The sequence below is a fragment of the Amblyraja radiata genome, chromosome 23 (assembly GCF_010909765.2).
Source record: "Amblyraja radiata isolate CabotCenter1 chromosome 23, sAmbRad1.1.pri, whole genome shotgun sequence".
NCBI lineage: Eukaryota > Metazoa > Chordata > Chondrichthyes > Rajiformes > Rajidae > Amblyraja > Amblyraja radiata.
The window spans coordinates 2072972-2098046 of record NC_045978.1 but is presented as its reverse complement, the minus strand read 5'-3'; the positions used below and the strand labels follow the sequence as shown (position 1 = coordinate 2098046).

Below are 25075 nucleotides of genomic sequence, written 5' to 3'. Positions count from 1 at the left end.
TTATTTCATAACTGTCGAACAAAGTATTGTTGAACAGTCCAACTGCAGAATCTTTTGTAACCTGAATCCATCAATCATCATTCACAAACACAGAATTCCCAAAATTCTCACATTATAGAATGGAATACTTTATTGTCACATAGGGTTGAAAACTGTCCCGTATTAGGCGGGACATCCCGTATTTTGGGCTAAATTGGTTTGTCCCTTACGGGACCGCCCTCGTCCCGTATTTGACTGCTACTACTCGGGTCGAGGGGACCGTCGGGTCGGAGCGCCACTTCCGGCCCCGCCTCACCCATCCCGACGTAGTGCAGCCCATGGAGTGCAGCAGCAGCGCCTCGCCCGTGGCCCCGTCGGTCAGTCGGCAGCCCGGCCAGCTCTGACTTTCGCTTACCGCCGACACCACCACCACCACCCCTCCTTCTCACGGCCGATCATCAGTTCATGAGTTGGAAGGGGTGCCGGACTTTGCGTGCGACTTCGCGCAGACCAAAACTCCTCTGCTGGCCCGCCGGCTGGACTTTGTGTGCAGTCCAGCACCCGGGGCCAACTCATCGTTCACACAGCCACGGCCGAGTCGGTCAACGAATTGCCGTCGGGAATTTGTCCCGTATTTTGACCTTTTGTCCCATATTTGGGAGTGAGAAAGTTGGCAGCCCTATTGTCACATGTGGCAAGGCACAGTGACATTCTTAACTTGTATACCAAAGGTGCTGGCAAACTTACAAAGTACACCGGCTCCTCTTTTGTTCCCCCCCACACCGAGTGTCCATTGTTCTTCCCCCTCCCCCACAGTGGCTCCCCCACTCCAGCTATTTACTTCATTGACCAATTATGAAGAATTCATTAATCTGAACAACAAAAAAATGGGGAAAGTGTTGGTCCTGTTATATTTAGCTTATGGAGGTTGGCGAACCGTCAACTCTGTTTCTCCTCATATGTTGCACATATCTAAAATTTAGTATAATTACATCAAATCTCTGGTATTTTAGTTCTGTAAAGCTATTGCAATACACAAGAGAGTCCCTCTTGCTTATAGGAACATAGAAAATAGGTGCAGGAGTAGGCCATTCGGCCCTTCGAGCCTGCACCGCCACTCAATATGATCATGGCTGATCATCCAACTCAGTATCCTGTACCTGCCTTCTCTTCATACCCCCTGATCCCTTTAGCCACAAGGGCCATATCTAACTCCCTCTTAAATATAGCCAATGAACCGGCCTCAACTACTTTCTGTGGCAGAGAATTCCACAGATTCACCACTCTCTGTTTAAAAAAAAAATTCTCATCTCGGTACTTAAAGACTTCCCCCTTATCCTTAAACTGTGACCCCTTGTTCTGGACTTCCCCAACATCGGGAACAATCTTCCTACATTTAGCCTGTCCAATCCCTTAAGAATTTTGTAAGTTTCTATAAGATCCCCCCTCAATCTTCTAAATTCTAGCGAGTACAAGCCGAGTCTATCCAGTCTTTCTGCTGAACTCCACCAGCAGAGCAATCCCATTCCACTTTTCTTATTTCCCTGCAATTCACTTGCCCATCAGATTCCTTTATTCCAGCATCTGCAGTTCCTTGTGTCTGCAATTCTCTTTCAATTGTCGCTTAAATATAGTGTAGTTTACTTTAGCCCAATCACCAAGACTTTGGGGTTTTTGGAATGAAACCAGAGTGCCCAACCATAGGGAGAACGTGCAAACTCCACAAGGACAGCATGAGATCAGATTCAAACCCAGGTTCTTGAAACTGTGAGGCTGCAGTTATTAGTGAGTATCACACCTGCGCCAGAGTGATTGACTGAATTTACAGATAAACAACAGGACTTAGCATCGAATCATTGGCTTTTGTTTGCTTATTTCATTCTGATTCCAGGAAAATACTATTCTTCCGAAAGCAGCTAGTCTGAATCGCAGCAAAACAGTTCTCAGCAGGTCATCAGATTAATACATTGCATTAATTACTTAATCACAGTTTAATTAATTGCATAGACTCTGCACGTAAAACAAGCTGTCCCTCTGCAAGGTTTGTTCAATTTTAAACATGTACTTCACACATCTCCTGTAATTAATTATATAGACTTTGGCCATTAAAATGCTGTCCCTATGTGACGATAGTTCAATTTTAAACCTGTACAGTATTTCACACATCGCCCCGTAAATGTAATACAGGTAAACACTTGATCCCACAAATGAGGGGAAGAGTCAATTTATAAGGATTATGCATAAAGCTGAACAGTATCTCCATGTAAAAACAGTGGAAAGTGGCAAATGCAAAGCTGAACTAAACAGGCAAGTGAGTCTGACGAAGGGTCTCGACCCGAAACGTCACCTATTCCTTTTCTCCAGAGATGCTGCCTGTCCTGCTGAGTTACTCCAGCATGTATGTTTATCTTGTGTTTTAAACTTGCAAAGTGAATACTTAGATGACCATGAAATAGAGATAGTTTTCATAAATGCGCACTGCTCCACACAACAGTGAGCTTCGTGAAATGCTGTCCAACATTTATATTCATCAAACAGATCCTTAGCACTAATTTCACCAATCACTTTTTGCTACTTTACAGCACATTTTAGTGAATCTAAGCTTCACCCTTTATCCAAGGCCTCTCAAATCTTCGGCATTGCAGACTCATTTGACAGTGGCACAGCTGCCAGACCTGCTGCCTCACAGCCCAGAGAAGTGGGTTCAATCCTGACCTCAGGTGCTGTCAGTGTGGAGTTTGCACATTCTCTTTGTGACTGCGTGGTTTTCCTCCGGGTGATCCGGTTCCCCCCCACGTGCAGTTTGTAGGTTATTTGGCCCCTCGTGTGGGGCATAGAACAAGTGATAGAACCAGTATAGAACTCGATGGCCCAAAGGGCCTGTTTCCACACTGTATCTCTAAACTAGACTAAACTAAATGACAGTTATATTGTGGTTAGAATACTCAAGCAGAGCAACCATTTCTATGATCGAAATAAAGTTGGAATAAATTATAACAACAACATTATAAACAAAACACAAAGAGCAGTAGGAACTCAGCTCAGACTTGGCCAGAGTAAGCACCACCGGAAATTGGAGGAGCAGCACCTCATATTCCGCTTGGGCAGTCTGCACCCTAGTGGCATAAACATTGAATTCTCCAATTTCCGGTAGCCCTTGCTGTCTCCTCCCCCTCTCAGCTCTCCCTCAGCCCTCGGGCTCCTCTTCCTTTTTCCTTTCTTCTCCCCGCCCACCCTACATCAGTCTGAAGAAGGGTTTCGGCCCGAAACGTTGCCTATTTCCTTCACTCCATAGATGCTGCTGCACCCGCTGAGATTCTCCAGCACTTTTGTCTACCTCAGACTTGGACAGACCTTTCTTCGGGTCTCAAAATGAAAGCCTACTCGAAGCGTCGCCTGTCCATTCCCTCCACAGATGCTGCTGCACCCGCTGAGTCCATCCAGCACTTTGTGTCTTGTTCAAGATTCCAGTACCCGCCGTTTCTCATGTCTTCAACGCAGAACCCTGATTTATTGAAGATAAGGAATTAGTGAAGGCATTTTTAGCTCACCGCTTTGTAAGTCCGTTTCTGGCCGGCGTGTTTCGCCGTCCTCCCGGTCTCTGTCCCCGTTTCCACGTGCATAGAATAAATAATGTCGAAAAAATCCTCCACAACCGCCACACGTTTCAGAGAGATGCTGTCCTTAGCTGTGACTCCATCTCCAGTCTGTGGAAGCACATTACAGTATTCACCGACGGCAATGGTTTCATAAACATCTTAGACTGTTTATTGTTGACAAAGATGAATTATTATTATTATAATCAGGCAAACACTCACTCCACATTTTGAATTACAATAAAACCCAGTAACAAGAATATGGGAAACAAGTCTGTCTGCAAATTACAGCAAACGTCCAATCTCATCTCATACAGCAGTGTCTGAACTAATCTTCCACTTAAAAGACTGGAAGAGATTTGACTTCAAATTCCTTCTCTCCAGAGATGCTGCCTGTCCCGCTGAGTTACTCCAGCATTTTGTGTCTATCTTAGGCATAAATCTTTGGCTCTTATTTGTGCAAAAAACGATAACAAACAATTAAAGTTGCGTGTTTATTCCAAGTTTAGTTTATTCTATCCAATAAATAACACTTCGTAGTTTAGAATAATATTTTTGGATTCTGATCATAGCTACATTTTGTTGTGTGCTAACCAGTTAACGGAAAGACTATTCATGATGACTATCAAGCCATCTACGGTGTACAGATAAAGCGCTTCAGGATAAAGAGAAGAACCTTTTGTGCCAGATAAAGTCCAGTAAAGTCCGATTAAATGTAGTCCGAGGATCTCCAATGAGGTAGATAGTAGCTCAGGAATGCTCTCTAGTTGTTGATAGGATTGTTGAGAGCATCCCTGATCTTCAGGGTGGTGTTTTTGCCTTGGTGTCCAAAAAATATAGCTATGATCAGAATCCAAAAATATTATTCTAAATTACGAAGTGTTATTTATTGGATAGAATAAACTAAACTTGGAATAAACATGCAACTTTAATTGTTTGTTATCGGTTTTTGCACAAATAAGAGCCAAAGATTTATGCCTAAGATAGACCCATTCCTTCTCTCCAGAGATGCTGCCTGTCTCGCTGAGTTACTCCAGCATTTTGTATCCATCTTCAGTTTAAACCAGCATCTGCAGTTCTTTCCTAAAGATTTATGCCTGCTGAGTTTAAAGTGCATAAGCAAATTAATTTTGGCTGTGGTCACTTGGGGTGTGTGTCGAAGACATGTTGAAGATTTTGTGAGGGCTACGAATGAGCAGATTTGTAGTCAAACGGCTCATTAATCATCAGCCAGTATTTACCATTAAAATAATTCCCAGTGTATACTTTCCCCAGAAATTTCGTACACACGGCTAAATTTACAGTCAATTGCCGACTGTGTTATATCTAATGCAACCAACATCGAAACCACTTAGAGAATTGTAAATTAAAGCAAATTTGCAGGAGATTAAAATATTAAAATGTATTAATTTTGACTTTTTCATAGCTGCTTTAAGCAGACCATACCAGCAGTTCTCTGGAGAGATGAAGTGGATGCAGTTACAGACAGGAATAGATTCTCAGCAAAGGTCAGTGTGACAAAGATGAAATCATTTTGTCTTGCTATGACGCCTAACACTTGGGGTGGGAGATTACAACCTTCACGTGGTCCGCCCTGTTTCGACGAATGCAATCAACCTGGCGTGCACAATCAAATAAGATCAAATAGAACAAGTTGTCCTACAACTTTAGGCTGTGCACGGCATACACAAGAAGAAGAAGCCTAACCCTTGAAATATGGGTAGCCATAAAAACCGTACAAATTGTGTTCACTTTCTACACATAACCTTTTATTCCTCATGTTATAATGGATACCAAACCTGTCAGCATGTTTTATTCAAAATAACTAGTAATATATTTAAAAATGAACAAATCTTGTCAACGTTTGGCATCATATTTTGTCTAATCACCAATCTAATCGTGAAAAATTATTTATAAAATTCTTGGTCTGACTTGTTAAACAAATAAACACATTTCTAATGTGCAAAGTTGTAAACAAAATGACAAACAAAGAAACAGATGTAATGTTAACCCATTAGATTGTTCTTTGTGTATAACTTAATTCAATTTTTACACTTAGTCCTCAACCTCTTTCAAAATTATGAATTTATTCAGGGATGATTACCTGACAGTAACTGGAAAGAGCTTTCAACCATTTGGGTCTAAGCATAAACATTTCCAATATGTAAACTCTGCATTGAGTGGAGTTGAATGATGTGTCCACTTTTGTAAATATGTAGTCATTTATTTTCTTTTTTTTTGTCCAAAAAGGTCTGTGAAACAATCTGGAATTCACATTGTCCAAAATATTTTGTGGGCAAGTTAACATTTATTGAGATCCATGACAAAACAATTGTGAAATAATTGTCAATTAAGAAAAGTTTTCATGGCAGAAGTCAAAAGCCCAGAAATTCTGCACACCAAACCTATAATTTTACAGCCACTCATTTTAGAAAGCAGATATGTGTTAATATTTTACAAGCGTTAACTAATTCATGAAGGCTAAATTGGTGGGAACTTACAAAAGGCCCTGCAAAAAAGAACAGGAAGGAAGACTGTGGTGAGGGTTGGTGGAGGGAAGTGGTGGTGATGTTGGATAGATATTTTTAAAGGTGGTTCAGTTCTAAACTTAACAGTTCCTTGTCTTCAGCCCATTTGGCAGCACCCAACACTGTACTCCCAGAAAACATACACTGCTATTAGAATGTATATGAGGCAGTTCTCCATCAAACCTCCACCCCCCACCTCCCACCCCCCTCCCCCTGTCCTCACCTCAGCCCTTTTCTCTCCATATCTCAAACCCTCTATGTTACTGGGGCTAGAAACACAATCAATTCTATAACCACAGAATATCTTCTTAATCATCACAAAACTCAAAAGGCTACAAGGGAAGAATGGAACTTAGTGACGTCTGTCCTTGAGTGATGGCAACTAAGGAAAGATCTCAAAAGGATACGGTGCGGTTATAAAAGCTTCAAGGTTCGGGGATAATGAAGGTAAAGGGATTGAGGCGGATAAAGAGAGAAGGACAGGCTGTGATATAGAGAATCTCAAGGTAGCATTATCAAACCATATTTGACACACAATGAACCAATAAGCCAGTGGTCCTTGTAGAAGACGCTGATGATCTATTGCGTCAAGAACTTTTAACGGGTATTTAGATGATCGAGTAATCTGCTGAAATCGCAGACACATTTGAGAGCGTTACAAATGGTGTGAGACGATGTGATTCAGCCTTGGTTGCTACGAGAAACCATAGATAAATACATGGTCGTCTATGACCATGGTGAGACCATTTTCCTTTCCCCTTTTGTAAGAGTTTATGGAGGATAGAATAAGCTCGATAGCTTTGTTCTGGGCCACCGTCTGCCGATGTGTGATGCAGACTCTTTTGATGTTTGTCTCTTTGAAGCTTTTCATTTTGGCCTTGCAGTTTCCCTTCTCCGTTGGTACATGATGTTTGTGTTAAATCGTATTGTGAATTGTGTGTTTATTTTTAAGTGTATCGCTGCTGGCAAATTCATTTCATTGCACCTTCGGGTGTATGTGACGAATAAAATTGACTTTGACTTTTTGACTTTGAGTTTGACTTTGACATTGGTTATAAAGCAGTTATTTTGGTAGGAATGCTTCATACACTCACAAAGCCTGACTGTACCTCAGTTGATGTTGATTTGAGGTAGAACCAGGCACTGAAGATGCTAGCCTCCATCCTTCAGTTGATATTGAGATTCTTCCAACGAAGGTGCTGGCATTCCAGGTTTCCCCAGAAATTCCAGATGTGGAGGCGAGTTGAGATTAGCATTGCTTAGTAAGATATTTGTACACACTCTGAAGTAACCCAGCAAGCCAGCCTGTCAAAGGCAAGATAAGCAGAATAAATACTGGACTGAATCTACATCTCCAGTTGCCTTCTGGCCAAGGTAGGCAACATGTTCTACATTTTACAGTTCCACACTGTCAACATAGATCTTCTTTGCTGGACGATGCTCAGAGCAACATGGTGACGTGCGGTAGTTTTGTCAACGTTCAGAGTTAGCCCTGGGCTGTTATAAGCTTCGGAGAAGCAGTTACACGCTGCTTGTGTCTTTTGTTCATTGCACACAGCAGTGTGATTATCTGACTATTAGTGTTTGATTACAGAAGCTGATGCTACTTTAGTTCTAACTCAAGGTGAGTGGTTACCACCAAAGATCCTATAGCGAGCAAGATAGATCACTCGACGAAAAAGACGTAGTACGGTCATGGGCAGGTTCATGGGTAATTTTAGGCCCCATATCCGTAACCGGCTTCTGTCTCCGCACCAAAGATCCCGTAGCGGAGCAAAGATACTAGTGCGGAGACGGAAGCCGGTTACGGAAACATCCTCGTAAAAATAAAAGTTATTTGGTATAAATCTTCTCCTTATTTTCAGAATTTTAATTTATTAACACAAACTGTTCCCCCGCAACGTTGATTACACTGCGAGTCGGGTCGGGTCTGGCCTGGCCTGATCAAACCTGGACATTGTGAATTAAGCACAGCACCAGAGTTTATGCAGGATAGAATCAAATGATACATCAGGAGAGCATTGGGATAGTCAGGGGCAGGGTAACAACGCAGGTAAGCTAAGATAAAGATGGAATCCATTGATGGTAGAAAGTGTATTCATGTGTGTATATATTTATATAATGGTATATGGACACACTGATCTGTTCTGTAGTCAATGCCTACTATGTTCTGTTGTGCTGAAGCAAAGCAAGAATTTCATTGTCCTATCAGGGACACATGACAATAAACTTACGAACTTGAACTTGAAGGTACAAACGGGCAGTCTTCCTTTTGGACATGAATTTGTTTGAATGATATTGGCCATTAAATCTGACATTAGGAAGCAGAGCAGTGGACAAGACAGGAGGCTCTGAAATAGAACTGTGTGTCATCAGTGTAGTTGTAGAAACTAACTTGGCTTCTGGATGAAAATCGGATAGGTCCAGTAGCTAAGTGTGAATAGTGGGTGGCAGGCAAACCACTGCAGATGATATACTAACCATATGTGACACGCTATTATTACCTCCGTCTATGAGTGGTACTAGAGCACCTCTATTGGGAAGAGATAGTCATTACAGAACAATGTTACAAAGCAGTTTCTTTGATAAATATAAGCTTGCTTAAGTAGCGCGTTTTGAGAAAACAGTAGGAATTGCAAGTGCATGAGACTTTTACAAATATGAATATGGACCTATAAAATATTAACTTGAAGCATGGCAAAATCTCCTTTTCAACTGACTCACACTGTGTTAGATGTTGACAGATGATAACAAAATCAATTTCTGCCCAGTAAGAGGTAGCAGGAAGGATTTTTTTTCCTTTTATATATATATACTTTCAAACGTTAAATGCATCTTTTCTCTCCGGGGACAGTTTCATCTAGGGAGCTTAATATGCAGCAGTTCCACAGAGTTGTTTTGTAACCTGTGCCAAACCCACAGCATGTGTACAAACCAGCCACCTGTCTCTAAGATAATAAAGTAATCACAGCGGTGCAGTCAAAGGTCAGTTTGACACCATACACACCATTGTGCACGTTGCTAACTAAAACTCTTAGCATCTACTCCTGATGCATGGAATTAAACTCTCCTTGATCACAATGAGTTTGAACCCTTCACTTTCACAATATAATTTTACGTCTACTGACTAAGATATAAAGTCATGTTTAAGAAAGAACTGCAGATGCTGGAAAAATCGAAGGTAGACAGAAAATGCTGGAGGAACTCAGCGGGTGAGGCAGCATCTATGGAGCGAAGGAATAGGTGACGTTTCGGGTCGAGAGCCTTCAAGGGTCTCCATAGATGCTGCCTCACCCGCTGAGTTTCTCCAGCATTTTTGTCTACCTAAGATATAAAGTCAGGTAAAGGGCCTGTCCCACTTCGGCGTAATTTGCGCGTCATTTACGCAACATAATTTACGCGTCATGACACACGATAAGCGCGTCGTGACGTGCGTGGTGACGTAGGCAGTGACGCGTGGCGCCCCAGGATTTTGGGATGTACAAAATCTTCGTGCGCCATCTGCGTGACGCGCAAATGACGCCCAAGTGGGACAGGCCCTTTATTCTCTCCAAACTTTTAGTGGTTTTAATATTACCATTGAAATGATTCAGTACATTTTCTTAATAGAAATCTATCTAAGGGTTAATCAGGATGCAGTTTTAGCCGCAGCATTAACTAGTTTCCTTCACATCAACATTGTATATTTGTTCAGAACAGGCTTGAAAGAAAGAAGAATGATTGTGCACATTTTGTCGTACGTCACAAGCAATTAAAGCCTTCTTTCCAGTATTCCACCCTTCACCAGGTGGCTATCAGACTTTAACGACCAAGAGGGCAGTGGGACAGCCGGCTGAAATATTTTCCGACGGCCAAATTTTGGGATGTCAAAATATTTTAATGGGCCAACCTCATTAAAATTCACACGATACCTCGTGAGTGCCAAGGCAACACGGAAGAATAAACTTTCTTCAAAGGAGTGCAAATCCAATGTGTGCCATGCATGCCAGGTGTAACGAGTTGTACCAGGTTGGGGGAAACGATCAGGAGGGTGTCACAGAGGAGATGATGTGGGCGGCAATACTTTGGGGGGTGGGGTGTTCAGGTAAGGCAATGCTTACACATTGTTCCATCAGTCCCCTTCTGGACAGGTGACAAGGCTACTGTGGACATTGATATTGGTGAAGAAGGGTCCCCAGCCGAAACATCACCCATTCCTTCTCTCCAGAGGTGCTGCCTGTCCCGCTGAGTTACTCCAGCTTTTTGTGTCTATCTTTGGCCATTGGTGAAATATGCTCACCGTGACACATTTGTACCTTGAATAATGTTGAGATTCTAAACAGATTAATAGTTTTCCAATGTCCATATTGCATGCAGAATCATAGAATTAGCATTGAAAATATAGACACAGTGGGCCATTCAACCCTCTGTGTCCGTGCCAATTTGCAAAAGAAGTTCTCGTACACTTGATCCATTGTCATGGCTTTATAACTGCACGTCCAATTACTGCTTATATGCGACAACATTTATGTCTCCCACATTTTAGGGCAGTGAATTCCAATGCCATATCACCCATTGGGATAACAATGTTCTCTCAGGTTTATTTAATCCTTCCACAAGTTATTTTAAATTGCATCCCTTGTTTTTGACTCCTCAGCTGAAGGAAACAATATCCAGTCTGGTAAGGGCTTTCAAAATTGCATAATCTTGATTTAAGTCTCTGTAAGTAAATACTCCATCATATCTTGTCTTGTCTCAGGCACAATTTTAGAGACCCAGCATCACATATGCAGATAGTCACAAAAAGCTGGAGTAATTCAACGGGACAGGCAGCATGCCTGGAGAGAAGGAATGGGTGACGTTTCGGGTCGAGACCCTTCTTCAGACCCGGACCGTCACCCATTCCTACTCACCAGAGTTGCTACCTGTCCTGCTGAGTAAAGGGGCTGTCCCACTGCAGCGACCAAATTGGCGAGTTTAGAAGAGTTTGAAAAAGTGTCCTGTTGAAGACTTCCTTCGACCTCCTTAGACTATGTTGAAGACTAGCTTCAACTAGCTTCGGGAAAATTGGACACCGAATAGTGGTGAGTGAAGACGACCTCCTTCGATCTCCTTCGACCTCCCTTCGACTATGTTGAAGACTATCTACAATTACTTTTGATTACCTTTGACTACCCTCGATTACCTACAAATAACATGCCGGCCTACTACGACCTACTTTGACTAAACCTACGAGTAAAAAAAAAAGAAGATTTTTTTCCATGGCGAGCATTTTTCAGCATGTTGAAAAATACGCCGCAACCTAGCTGAGGCCTCTAGTACGCGGGGACTACTTTCGAGCATGAAGGAGAGTTACAAAGACCTCCTAGGACCTTGTGTTGACCATGCTGCGAGAATGAGTCGAGGGCAAACTGTTCTAAACTCGCCAATTAGGTCGCCGCAGTGGGACAGCCCCATTATTCCAGTTTTTTGTGTCTATCTTCAGTTTAAACCAGCATCTGCAGTTCCATCCTACACATGACATATGCCCTTTGTATCTTCTATGCTGCCAGGCACTTTTCGTGAAATAAGGTGAACATAACTGTATGCTGCATTTAATCTGTGACCAAACTAGTGTTGTTTGCAATACTGGCAATAACCCGCCAGTAATTATAGACACAAAGTACTGGAGTAACTCAGCGGGTCAGGCAGCATCTCTCCTGACCCGAAACTTCTCCCATCCTTTTTCTCCAGATTTGTTGCCTGAGCCGCTGAGTTACTCTAGCACTTTGTGTCTATCCTTGGTATAAACCAGCATCTGCAGTTCTTTGTTCCTACTCCCTGTATTTATATTCTACTAGATCAAGTGCGGAACTTTTGGGCCCGCTCCGCCATCGTAATATTCCACCAAATTGCGCATGCGCGGCTGCCACGTTCAAAGTTCTGCCGTTGACGGCTGAAATTAAGTTAAAGTTAATAAAGTGAATAGAGGACCCGTGGAGGCGTTTGTAAAGTAGAAGGAAATTTACACGTGGAGCCATTGGGTCCCCGTTGTGAGGCCAAGTAAGTACACGCGGAAAAAAAATGCCGATTTAAAAAAAAAGAAATTTGGGATCCCATTGTGACGTCATTGTAATGTCGAACGCAGCTGACGTCGAACGGGCAAGTGGAAATTTGTTTTTTTATTGTAGTTTAAAATTTGAATAACTGGTAAAATATACCATCAATTTGAACAAAACTTGTTTAATTTACATCGCAGGACAATGGCGAGTAAGGTGGGCCAAAAATTGTACTGCTATCGTGTACCATTTTGACGGAGTTTCCGTAACTCACACGCACGCACGCATACAAACAAACAAACAAACAAGACGAGAGTTTTAATAATATATATATAAATGCCTTAGCTAATAAAATATAGTATCCCATATGCGTTTTTAACCAACTTATGAACTTGTCCTGATTCCTTTAAGGATTGTTGTACATCAAATGTGTCCCTCCGCCTGCTATGTAGAAGCTTGTCAAGATCCTTGCTAAAAATCTGTGCAGTCTACAATATATGCACATCTCTCAGTGACTCTCCTCGGTGCCCCTTCAATGCATTCAATCAAGTCAGTCCGGCACCACGTTCACTGAACAAATCCATCCATCTGTCTGTTCCTGATTAATCAGTACCTTTCTAAAAGGTTTATACCGGCTCTTCAAATGGATTCCTATATTTTGAACAGCGCCAATGTTAAATCAACTAGTCAATAATTACTTGGTTTGCCCCAACCTTTGTTTTTAGACAACGGTACAATGTTAGCTCTCCTCTCACACCGGTACTGTAGCCGGGGAGAATTGAAAAATTGTCGTCAATTATCTCCCTCGCTTCTTTTAAGACGTTGGGCTATATTTTATCTGGCACGGATGAATTGTCTATTTTGAAAGATAATAAACTTCTTAAAATGTAGGCACATGGAACTGTAGATGCTGGTTTGCAAAAAATGACACAAAGTGCTGGAGTAACTCAGCGGGTCAGGCAGCATCTCTGGAGAACATGGATGTGTGACGTTTTGGGTGGGACCCTTCTTGAAATGTTTTTCTTATGTGCTAATTTTTATCATGTTGAGCATTTAAAGCAAATTTGACTTAATGACAATGTTGACATGATAACCCTCTTTGGTAGATTCCTTAAATATAACAGACACTCATACACAAGACAAGAGAAGTGGTAAATTGCAGGTTAAGACAACAATGGGAGAGTAAGTTTAGCCTTATTGATCTCAGAATCATGAGAGGAATAGATCGGGTAGATGCACAGAGTCTCTTGCCCAGAGTAGGAGAATCGAGGACCAGAGGACATAGGTTCAAGGTGAAGGGGAAAAGATTTAATAGGAATCTGAGGGGTAACTTTTTCACACAGAGGGTGGTGGGTGTATGGAACGAGCTGCCAGAGGAGGTATTTGAGGCTGGGACTATCTCATTGTTTAAGAAACAGTTGGACAGGTACATGGATAGGACAGGTTTGGAGGTTTATGTACCAAGCGCAGGCAAATGGGACGAGGGTAGAAGGGACATTGTTGGCCAGTGTGGGCCAGTTGGGCTGAAGGGCCTGTTTCCACACAATCACTTTATGGCAGCAAAATCAGTATAAATTTAATATCCTGAATTTTATATTATCCAAGTATGTGCCTCCAATCATCCGGCTAATCTCAGAAATGAAAATCCTGATATGGGGCGAGATTGACTTTAAATTAAAGACCTCTTGTAATATACAAACCTTAAACAAATGGGCAGGATGAAGTAGCCAACTTTATTTGTAGGAAGGAACTGCAGATGCTGGTTAAACCGAAAATGCTGGAGTAACTCAGTGGGACAGGCAGCATCTCTGGATAGAAAGAATGGGTGATGTTTTGGGTCGAGACCCTTCTTCTGACTGCTATCTAGTCTATCTAGCTAACTTTATTGAATGATTTACATCCGTCTAAATTAAATATTTAAATAAAAAGTAAAATATTTAAAGGTCCTGCTTCCACTGCCATTCAATTAAAAAAATGGCTCACAGGCTCTCAACTCAAAAAATTCACCTCATCTCAAATGGCCGATGTGAAACGTGTGACAGCATCATTTTATCTTGTCAGGACATCTCAGGATCTTGTATGTTGCACCAGGTTGTCTCACTTTTCTGAACTTTACTGGATACAAGCCTGATCTGCACAACCTTTCTTCAGGAAGAAATCCTCCCATTCTAGGAATTAGTCATTTGCAAGCGGATTTGGGCAACTGAAGATATGAAATATGTACGGAGGATATTCCACAAACTACGACCTCCATGAATAATGTTGGAAAGATTTGACTTGAGGTGATATCTCTGGGGGGTATATACACTTTCACATCATGTTTGTTTCACACTGCATGCATTGTGCTACGTAAAGCCCATCCCATTATGCCACAGCTTCTTTACAAATTGTCTAAACTTCTTCCGACGCATTCACTTCCTTTCTTCAATAAGGAGCCTTTTCTTCTACCCCTTATTTGGTTTCCCAATACATTACATAACAGGCATAACCCACCAACCTTTGCAATCAATTACCCTAGCAACAAATGATAAGATTCTGTAATCAGTATTTATTTCAACACTTGCTGTACCTACTTACTCATCCTTTGCACTAGGAAATCCAGTTCTCTCTGCACCCCTGAACTCTGCAAGCTATTACCATTTAGATAACGATTATTGTCATTTTTCGTGCCAAAATGGACCATTTCACATTTCCCACATTTAACTCCATTGCCAGCTCTTAATCTGTTGAATATCGCTTTGCAGCCTCCTCATGTCCCTTCACTAATCTTCATATCTTTTTATGTATCGTTAGCAAATATACCAACCATTCCTTCATCACGGTGATTTATACAATTTGTACAAGGTTAAGGCCCGAGCACTGATTCCTGTGCTAAATGGAAAAAGACACATTTATGCTTATTTTCTGTTGCCTGTTAGCAAACTTCTACCCTTGTTAATATATCACCCCTTTTATTTTCTGCAATGATCCCTATTGCAGCAACTTATCAATGTCCTCTGATATTCTAACTACAGTATATTCGATTGTCTTTTATCTATACTACGTGTAACTCTAGCAAAGAACTCGAATGAACTGGTCAAACATGGTTTCTCTTTCACAAAAACATGTTGTCTTGGGCTGATTACCATGAATCTTTCTGTAATCCTTCTATAATCCTCTACAGAAGGGTAGATAATTGCTGACATGCACTAGATTATGCCATAATGGTTAGAATGCTCACTGTCATGAGAATAACTGAGGAAACGGGTGGGAGCAATAAAACTGTTGTGTTTGACGCTTTTCCTCACTTGGCTTTGCTGTGGATATGTTGGTTGGAATGAAGACTTGTACACCTCCATGGGCAAAACGTAAAATGGGAACTATTTTCTGCAGCTATCCAGGGGAGAGTATTCTACAGTCCCTGCCGATTAATGGAGTCAATAGACAATAGACAATAGGTGCAGGAGTAGGCCATTTGGCCCTTCGAGCCAGCACCGCCATTCAATGTGATCATGGCTGATCATCCCCAATCAGTACCCCGTTCCTGCCTTCTCCTCGTATCCCCTGATTCCGCTATTTTTAAGAGCCCTATCTAGCTCTCTCTTGAAAGCATCCAGAGAACCTGCCTCCACCACCCTCTGAGGCAGAGAATTCCACAGACTCACCACTCTCTGATAGAAAAAGTGTTTCCTTATCTCCGTTCTAAAAGGCTTACTCCTTATTCTTAAACTGTGGCCCCTGGTTCTGGACTCCCCCAACATCGGGAACATGTTTCCTGCCTCTAGCGTGTCCAAGTCCTTAACAATCTTATATGTTTCAATGAGATTCCCTCTCATCCTTATAAACTCCAGAGTGTACAAGCCCAGTTGCTCCATTCTCAAAAGCTTTTGTGACGTTGATAAAAGCTGTGCAAAATGGAGGGGAGAGCTGCTGCTTGCTGCAGTATTCTGGGAGTTGTCACGTCATGAAGATGTGGAGCTAAACTTCAGACCACGCTCCAGAATCAAGGTCATCGAACAGCATTTGCGTATATTGGAAGGCCAAGTCACAAGTCATCATTGGATAATTCACTGAAGCATACTCGAGGATTGGCCTTACACTCAACATTTGCAGGATGTGGACTCACAGTGAGACCCTGGAAAATGTGGCTTCCTTTGCACCATTGCTACTCCAGAAACACAGTTACTGCAACCCGAGTTGTTGAGCTACAGTGTGCAGACATATGTCATTGTGAGGCTCAGCTCCAAATCATTGTTGACTTGTTCAGTGAAGCTTTAGAGAGAATGGGTCCTGCACTTAACATCTGCAGGATCATCTGCCTCACTGCACAACAACAAAGGTTGACAGCAAGACCCGGAAAGCATCCCCACATCTCAGAAGTCACCTCTCAGCAAAGGCAGGCATCGAAGCTGAAATCCGCCAGCACCTTCAATGCGGCAGCATGGTCTTTGGTCATTTGAAGAAAAGGCTGTTTGAAAAATGTCACAAAACACAAAGCAGTAGTTGCCCTCCTGTAGAGACCTGGACTAACTGGCGGCACCTTCATGCAATTAAAAGATGCTACAAAAGCTTGCCTCCACCAAATACTCTAGATACTTCTTGATTAATCTTCTTGATTAGTACAGGTGTCAGAGGTTATGGGGAGAAGGCAGGAGAATGGGGTTAAGAGGGGAAGACAGATCAGCCATGATGAAATGGCGGAGTAGACTTGATGGTCCGAACGACCTAATTCTACTCCTATCACTTATGACCCTCTGATTCACTGGAAGGATAAACAAACCAGTAACAGTGTCTTGTCCCACGCTCATGTCACCAGCATTGACGTCCTAGTGGGCTGCATGATTCACATGCTTCACTCCAGGCTCCTGAAACAAGCTCTGTCCTATCCCTCGCTCTGCCGTGGGAAGAGATCACCAGAGGACGGCTGAAAAGGCAGACTGTGCTCGAAGCCTTCTTGAGCAAATACAACACCCTCACTTTCCCCATGATGGCCCGAAATGGAAAAGGAGTATTTGGTATAGTGCACAAAGTCCTTTTTATTCATGATAGAGGCACAGATTTCCTGCATGTAACAAACATGCGGAAGCTACTCAAGCTACTGGCAATGACACTGAGGCTGCAATGACATACGCCACTATTATTGAACGGTGAGTCGGACAGAGCACTGGAGGGAGATTGATGATCCGAATGAAGGATGCCAGAACAACAATCTTGCTCTCAACATTAGGGCAATGTGAACTCCCAACAATGTAAGTCTGCAGAAAGTGGTGGACTGGTACTAACCACCCCTCCATCCAAGAGGACTGTAGGAAGCACTGCCACCAAAAGGAAGCTAATATCATCAAAGATCCACACCACCCTGGCCTCACTCTCATCTCGTTGCTACCATCAGGAAGAAGGTACAGGAGGTTGAAAACCATGATCTCCAGGTTCAAGAACAGCTTCTTCCCAGCAACCATCGGGCTCTTGAACACTAAACAACACTAAGCCTATCTCAGCAACTATGACCTACCTATGGACTTTGTTTTGGTTGTACTGTGTCCGTCAGTTTTGCCTCATTATGGTCTGATTATCGAGTAATATTGATTATTAATTTATTGTTGTACTGATTATTGTATATTTATTTGTGTATTATTGCATTAAAGGGTCTATAAAGCTGCAGGAAGTAAGTATTTAATTGTTCCGTTGCCGGCACACATGATAAAGAAACACTCTTAACACTTGACAAGGTAAGTTAGTAGTCGAAATGTTCAAGAAGGAACTGTAGATGCTGGAAAAATCGAAGGTAGATAAAAATGCTGGAGAAACTCAACGGGTGAGGCAGCATCTTTGGAGTGAAGGAATAGGTGACGTTTCGGGTCGAGACGAAGTTTCTCTAGCATTTTTATCTACCTTAGGTTAGTTAGTAGTGTTACATTAGGGATAAACATTAGCCAGGCAATGAGGGATAACTCCTCTGCTCTTCTTACACAATTTACTACAGGATTGTTTATTCCCATAGAGAAGGTCTTGGTTCAACAACTTTTCTGAAAGACAGTTCCTCCAATAGTGTGAAATCCCTTCAGAATGGTATTGGATTTCAGTCCATTGAGCTCAACATTTGAACCACAACATTGAGATTAGATTGTTGTAGCGGCACCTGCTGGTGCTCGCAGGTAGTCGAAGCCTGCGTTCGGGTGCCTCGGACATGTGACTCTGGCGAGGGGTTGTATTTCGCGCGCTTTCTGGACGATGCCCCTTTAGTCGCTCTGGACTGGACCACCGCTGTGGCTGGATCTGTTTAATGGATGTGTTGAGATACTTCGTCAGTTTGCTTGTTTGGTTAATAAACTCGTTTGAACAATCGACTCTCGTCTCATCCGCCAAACTGTGTTACTAACTGAGCCATAACCAACATTTCACACTGTTTACATTTATATGCACACCCGGAAAAAACTCACAAATGTAACTTTCCTTAATTACAAGATCATTCATAAATGTATGTGAAAACAACTAAATTGTTTGTTTCCAAAGATTATTGTTCCGTTAACTTGTGCAACTTTACTGATAATTTTTGACCTACTTTCTCTGTTCATTTCTATTTTTAGCTCTTTTAAGGAATTATTTATATAACCATAGATAAATCTTTCCATCTGAACAATATGTTCTTTCACAGACTTTATGCAAGGCACTGGTTATAAAAAAGTGCTCCAATGCTCAGTAAGATACTGAGAGATTGATGTGCACCAAAATAGGTATAGGGGAAGTTCTGTAATCAGGGGATAACATCAGCAATGGGCAGGCACTGAGTCGGAGAAGAAGCTATAGAAACTCAGACAAGCATGGAACACAAAAGTAGAATATATTTCACACAAGTAGCTTCCAAACCAAAACCTTCACATCATATGATCAATACGTGTGATATTTCTCTGTAGGTTTATCGATTGGCATGGTATTGGTTGGCCTTTTTAACCTTGACTTGTGTGTGAACTGATTTGGGGAGTGGAAAATAAAGACTGGTATCTGCCCTCAGTTTCAATCTAGAGATTTTTCACTGATTGGCAACAAGGGAGAGTTAGATTGAGCTCGTTGGGCTAAAGGAATTAAGGGATATTTGGAAAAAGCAGGAATGAGGTACTGATTTTAGATGATCAGCCATGATCACATTGAATGGCAGTGCTGGCTCGAAGGGCCGAATGGCCTACTCCTGCACCTATTTTTCTAAGTTTCTAACACAATGGGCACAAACGTAACACAATCTACACCGAAAGGCAAAGTCCAAAAATAAAACAAATTCACAAAATTGTTAGAGCATAGGAAAATGTTTTTCGGTCCATTGAATCTTTGCCGGCTCGTCGAAGAGCAACCCCCAGGACCTCTGTCCTCTGCACTGGTTCTGTTTGCACCCCCATCTTTATAGGCAGTGAACACCTCATCAAGACCATTGTAGCGGTACCCAGTGGTTAGGCCACTCTTGCTATGAGGATCCTCGGCAGTCACGGGAAGGAGTCACGGGATATAGGGGTGTGTCCTAGTATATAAGAACCGACCCTCCCTCTCTCTTCCTCTTCCTCTCTCTTCATGAGAGTGTCCTGCCACCTCAGCAGGAGCTCAATCGAGCCCACGAGGCAACAGCCTCTCAGCGACAACAATGACTATTGTGTTAGAGTGCTAAACGTGCATATATGTCTAACCTACAATGGCTAAATAAAGAATCATGACGTTTGTGCCTCTACACCATATCTCTCATATCCTTTGTCCAAAATTTTTAATCTGTGTTCCTCATTCCCTTGAACCAACCACTGATGGGGATCATTGTCCTTTATCTATCTTATCTAAATCAGCACACGTCCTCTCTGATCTCATCTCAGCCTTCCCTGCTCAAAGGAGATCCAGCCCAGCATTTCCTGTCTGAAAGCTGAAATCCTTCATCCTTGGAGCCATTCGAGAAAATATTTTCTCTATCCTCTCAAATGATGAGTCCTGCGAACTTATACACTTTAGTAATCACTCTCTGAAAACACCCCGCCAGTTTCATGGATACCACACATTTACACCCATATGTCCAACTACTTCCTACATTACCATTTGACCCGCTGAGTTTCTCCAGCATTTATGTCTACCATTTGATCCATAGTGTTCTTTTTATATTTCTTCTACCAAAATATATCACTTCACATTTCTCTGTACTAAATTCCATCTGCCACTTCTTATTCAGTCTATCTATGTCTTCTTGCAGTCTATGACTATTCCCCTCAGTGTTTTACACAATTCTAAGCTTCGTGACACTGCAACTTTGTAAAATATTACCCTATAATATTACCCCATGGCTAAGTCATTAATATACATCAAAACAGCAGTGATCCCAGCATGGACTCTGAGGAAATACTAGTGGCTACCACTGATTCATCTTAAAAACAAATGTTGGCTTCTGCTAAATGCTTTCTGTTTTTAAGTCAAATTTCATATATGTGCTGCATGTAATTCCATTGGCTTCACTTTTGCTAACCATTTCTTCATGTGGAACTGCAACAAACACATAGAAACATAGAAAATAGGTGCAGGAGGAGGCCATTCGGCCATTCGAGCCAGCACCATCATTCATTGTGATCATGGCTGATCGTCCCCAATCAATAACCCGTGCCCGCCTTCTCCCCATATCCATTGATTGCACTAGTTCCTAGAGCTCTATCTAACTCTCTCTTAAATCCATCCAGTGATTTGGCCTCCACTGCCCTCTGTGGCAGGGAATTCCACAAATTCACAACTCTCTGGGTGAAAAAGTTTTTTCTCACCTCAGTCTTAAATGGCCTCCCCTTTATTCTAAGACTGTGGCCCCTGCTTCTGGACTCGCCCCAACATTGGGAACATTTTTCCTGCATCTAGCTTGTCCAGTCCATTTATAATTTTATATGTTTCTATAAGATTCCCCCTCATCCTTCTAAACTCCAGTGAATACAAGCCTAGTCTTTTCAATCTTTCCTCATATGACAGTCCCGCCATCCCATGGATCAATCTCGTGAACCTACGCTGCACTGCCTCAATCACAAGGATGTCCTTCCTCAAGTTAGGAGACCAAAACTGTACGCAATACTCCAGATGTGGTCTCACCAGAGCCCTATACAACTGCAGAAGAACCTCTTTAGTCCTCAAACACCTTCTATAAAAATGTAAAGGCGAAGCCGACTGCATTTTCATCAATTAATTCCGTCAGGTTCAACATGATTTTAATTATAAAAATATGTGCCACCAATCCTTTATCAGCTTAAATGTCTCAAAAGAATCTCTGCATTAATGCTTTTTTTTTAATGTCCACAGCCCAGGTTAAACAGACATACACTGCAGTGTTCTTCCTTTCTAAGCAATTGTGTTGCATTGGACATTTTCTATTCCTCTGGCAAGTCCGCTGCATCTGGGGGAGGGTTAGTAAATCATGAGATGCATGACAAGAAGGGTCTCGACCCAAAACGTCACCCATTCCTTCTCTCCAGGGATGCTGCCTCTCCTGCTGACATACTCCAGCATTTAGCATCTATCTTCGGTTATCTATCCAATCATCTGCAATTCCTTCCCACACATGAGATGCATTACGTTCTGCCAACCTCCACACCCACCAGCAACGTAAGATGCATCTTATCTAGAGCAAGTGAGGCAGCATCTATGGAGCGAAGGAATAGGTGATGTTTCGGGTCGAGACCCTTCTTCAGACTGATATGGAGGCGGGGGTGGGGGGGCGGGAAGAAGAAAGGAAGAGGCGGAGGCAGTAGGCTGTGGGAGAGCTGGGAAGGGGAGGGGAAGGAGGGAGAAAGCAAGGACTACCTGAAATTGGAGAAGTCAATGTTCATACCGCTGGGGTGTAAACTCCCAAGCAAAATATGAGGTGCTGCTCCTCCAATTTGCGGTGGGACCCACTCTGAAGTGCTGGGCCACCGGGAGATCAGGTTGGTTAGTGCGAAACTCGACCCGAAACGTCACCTATTCCTTCGCTCCATAGATGCTGCCTCACCCGCTGAGTTTCTCCAGCATTTTTATCTACCTTTGAATTTTCCAGCATCTGCAGTTCCTTCTTAAACATCTTATCTAGAGCAGGTGACTTACTAGCAGCTAAGCATAGCCCGTCAATTTGTAACCTGTCCATTGTCTTTATGATCTAAACAAACACAAAGTGCTGGAATAATCCACTGAGTTGTGTTTTATAGAGTCATAGAGTGATACAGAGTGGAAACAGGCCCTTCGGCCCTACTTGCCCACACCGGCCAACATGTCCCATCTACACCAGTCCCACTTGCCCGAATTTGGCCCATACCCCTCCTAACCTTTCCTATCCATGTACCTGTCTAATTGTTTCTTAAATATTGGTAAAGTCCCTGCCTCAACTACCTCCTCTGGCAGCTTGTTCCATACACCCACCACCTTTTGTGTGAAAAAAAGACCCCTTAGATTCCTATTAAGTCTTTTCCCATTCACCATAAACCTATGTCCTCTGGTCCTCGATTCACCTACTCTAGGCAAGTGTTTCTGTACATCTACCCGATCTATTCCTCTCATGATTTTGTACACCTCTCTAAGATCACCCCTCAACCATCTGCCCTCCGAGGAATAAAATCCCAGCCTACTCAACCTCTCCCTGTAGCTCAGACCCTCTAGTCCTGGCAACAACCTCGTAAATCTCTGTACCCTTTCCCTTTCCTTTTATTCAAGACTCCAGCATCTGCGGTTCCTTGTGTCTCCATCATTATGGCCAGCCATAGAGTGATACAGTGTTGAAACAGTCCCTTCATCCCAACTTGCTCACACCAGCCAACATGTCCCAACTACAGTAGTCCCACCGGCCTGCGATTGGTCCATATCCCTCCAAACTTGTCCGATCCTTGTACCTGTCCTTCTTCTAATTCATCTTGCTGAGTAAATGTGGATCCAAACTCCTTATTTCATATTCCAGTCTGGGTTTAGATCCTTCTCAATCCCTGATCATTTGTTCCCCTCATCTCACTACATCCCCATAGAAGACATTTGAGCTCGCATTTGCGATTGCTACCATTCTCGTCCCTTTGCTAGCTTTGTAATCTTTTTCATTCCCCTGTTCAACCTGGTTCTTACTGGACCTCAATCACTTGGCATGCATCAGACACTTTCACCTTTTTAAAGTTACCTGCTCTATCTTCTTACCAACTCCAAAGAACATGAGCAAATTCTGTTGACGGTGCCAATAGTACAGTTTTTATCCAGGACTTTGCTTTCACACAGCCACCTTAATGTCCCTTCAAAGTGTAAATGTACAAACAAGTGCAAAATGGATGTTATTACACTTTTCATGCCCTGAGCCCATCTCCAGCACTTTACAGTGAATAACTTCAATGAAAAGAAAACATCGGAAATGAATTTCCACTTTGAATGCATTCAGTAATCTGGGTGCAAGTTGCACAGTTTTGTATGCTCATATAACATAAAATAATGTCAGAAACATATAGGTACAGCATATTTACATTTGTATACAGTAGCTAATTTCCAGGCACCCTCAGTTTTCCTTGATTTTTTGCGTGTTTACTTAATTTACTGCCAGTTCAAATTGCAGGAAATGTCACATTTAAAAAGTGCCTCTGCCTCCCAAACCAGTGGACAGAAGCCCATGTCATCTTGTTCCTTCTATTGTACAAGGCTCTACTATGTAAGTGACAGGGTCTGGAAAAGCTGGAAATCTCTGCATGAATGACAGCAGTTCATGTACAAACACCATTGAAATAGGATTTGGCTGGGAGTTCCAGCAAAGTCAATCAGCCCTGCTGGGCATTTTTTTGATCAGATATTAAACTAAGGTTCTGTCTGCAGAGATGAAACCGCAGTACAACTTATTGTTCCTGTAGGTACAGGTGTCTGGTAGTTTTGTCTGTGCCAACAAATTAAAATCCGTAACTTTACTGCTTTAGGAACTGGCCAAGTTCTTCAGGTAACAGTTAATCACAAACTAACCGAGTATTTGTCATCCACTCATGCATTTAATCCTTTTAAGAAGTACAGGCCTCAGTTTGCAGGCAGGTGGAAAAATATATAATTTACTATCCTTCCCCTACATTGTAAACTTTAATAAACATACTATCATGACACTATCATATTCCTGGAGAGATTTATTGTATAACAAGACCAACAACGTGACTTCATCAAGCAATGAGAATTAAAGCAGCAAATGCAGCATTGACGTATTTACTTTAACCTAAACATCAGAAGCCCCAGTTTGCTAGGGTCTCGTCTTTTATTCTTGAACCACTCTTATCAAATTCAATAACTGAGCTTGGGAACTCACAACCAAAGGATGGGAGTCACAGTGGGCCTCTTTGCCTCGAGCTATGAAGCATGTTACAAATTGATTGCTGTGGCGTTCAATACAATACTGCTACTAGCAAGACTGCTTTGAAATATACAGCCTTCTCCTTGTTGCAATTTAAAGAATTACCTGTCAGTACTGTTCACAATGTGAATTGAGTCCAATTGGCTGAGAAACAAGATCAAGATTTCACCCCATAGTTTAGGCAATCTACTTATTTCTTTTAGATTTTGCCATTTTTCATACACTGCCTTTCACTTTGTTACAAGTGGACATAATGCGTTAGCGTAGATAATAAATGTGTATAAGGTAGAAACCATGTGATGTTAACATAGGCATGTGATGTGATGAAGAGAGATCTTAGGGAAATCCATCAAAAACAGTTATTTGGAGATAGATTAGAAACCAACTGAGATATGATTGAATGGTGGAACAAAGACAATAGACAATAGACAATAGGTACAGGAGTAGGCCATTCGGCCCTTCGAGCTAGCATCGCCATTCAATGTGATCATGGCTGATCATCCCCAATCAGTACCCCGTTCCTGCCTTCTCCCCATAATCCCCTGACTCCGCTATTTTTAAGAGCCCTATCTAGCTCTCTCTTGAAAGCATCCAGAGAACCTGCCTCCGCCGCCCTCTGAGGCAGAGAATTCCACAGACTCACCACTCTCT

The 25075-nt window shown here is 42.3% G+C and overlaps 1 protein-coding gene across 3 annotated transcripts in view; it reads right to left on the bottom strand.

The window, feature by feature from the left end:
- LOC116986140 (nucleolar protein 4-like) overlaps window positions 1-25075 on the bottom strand; it is a 161642-nt gene that overhangs the window by 123907 nt on the left and 12660 nt on the right. For all 3 annotated transcript variants that reach the window (XM_033041319.1, XM_033041320.1, XM_033041321.1), the window contains exon 2: window positions 3531-3686. In XM_033041319.1, coding sequence (XP_032897210.1) covers window positions 3531-3686 — 156 coding nt within the window. The remainder of the gene's footprint in view (window positions 1-3530; window positions 3687-25075) is intronic.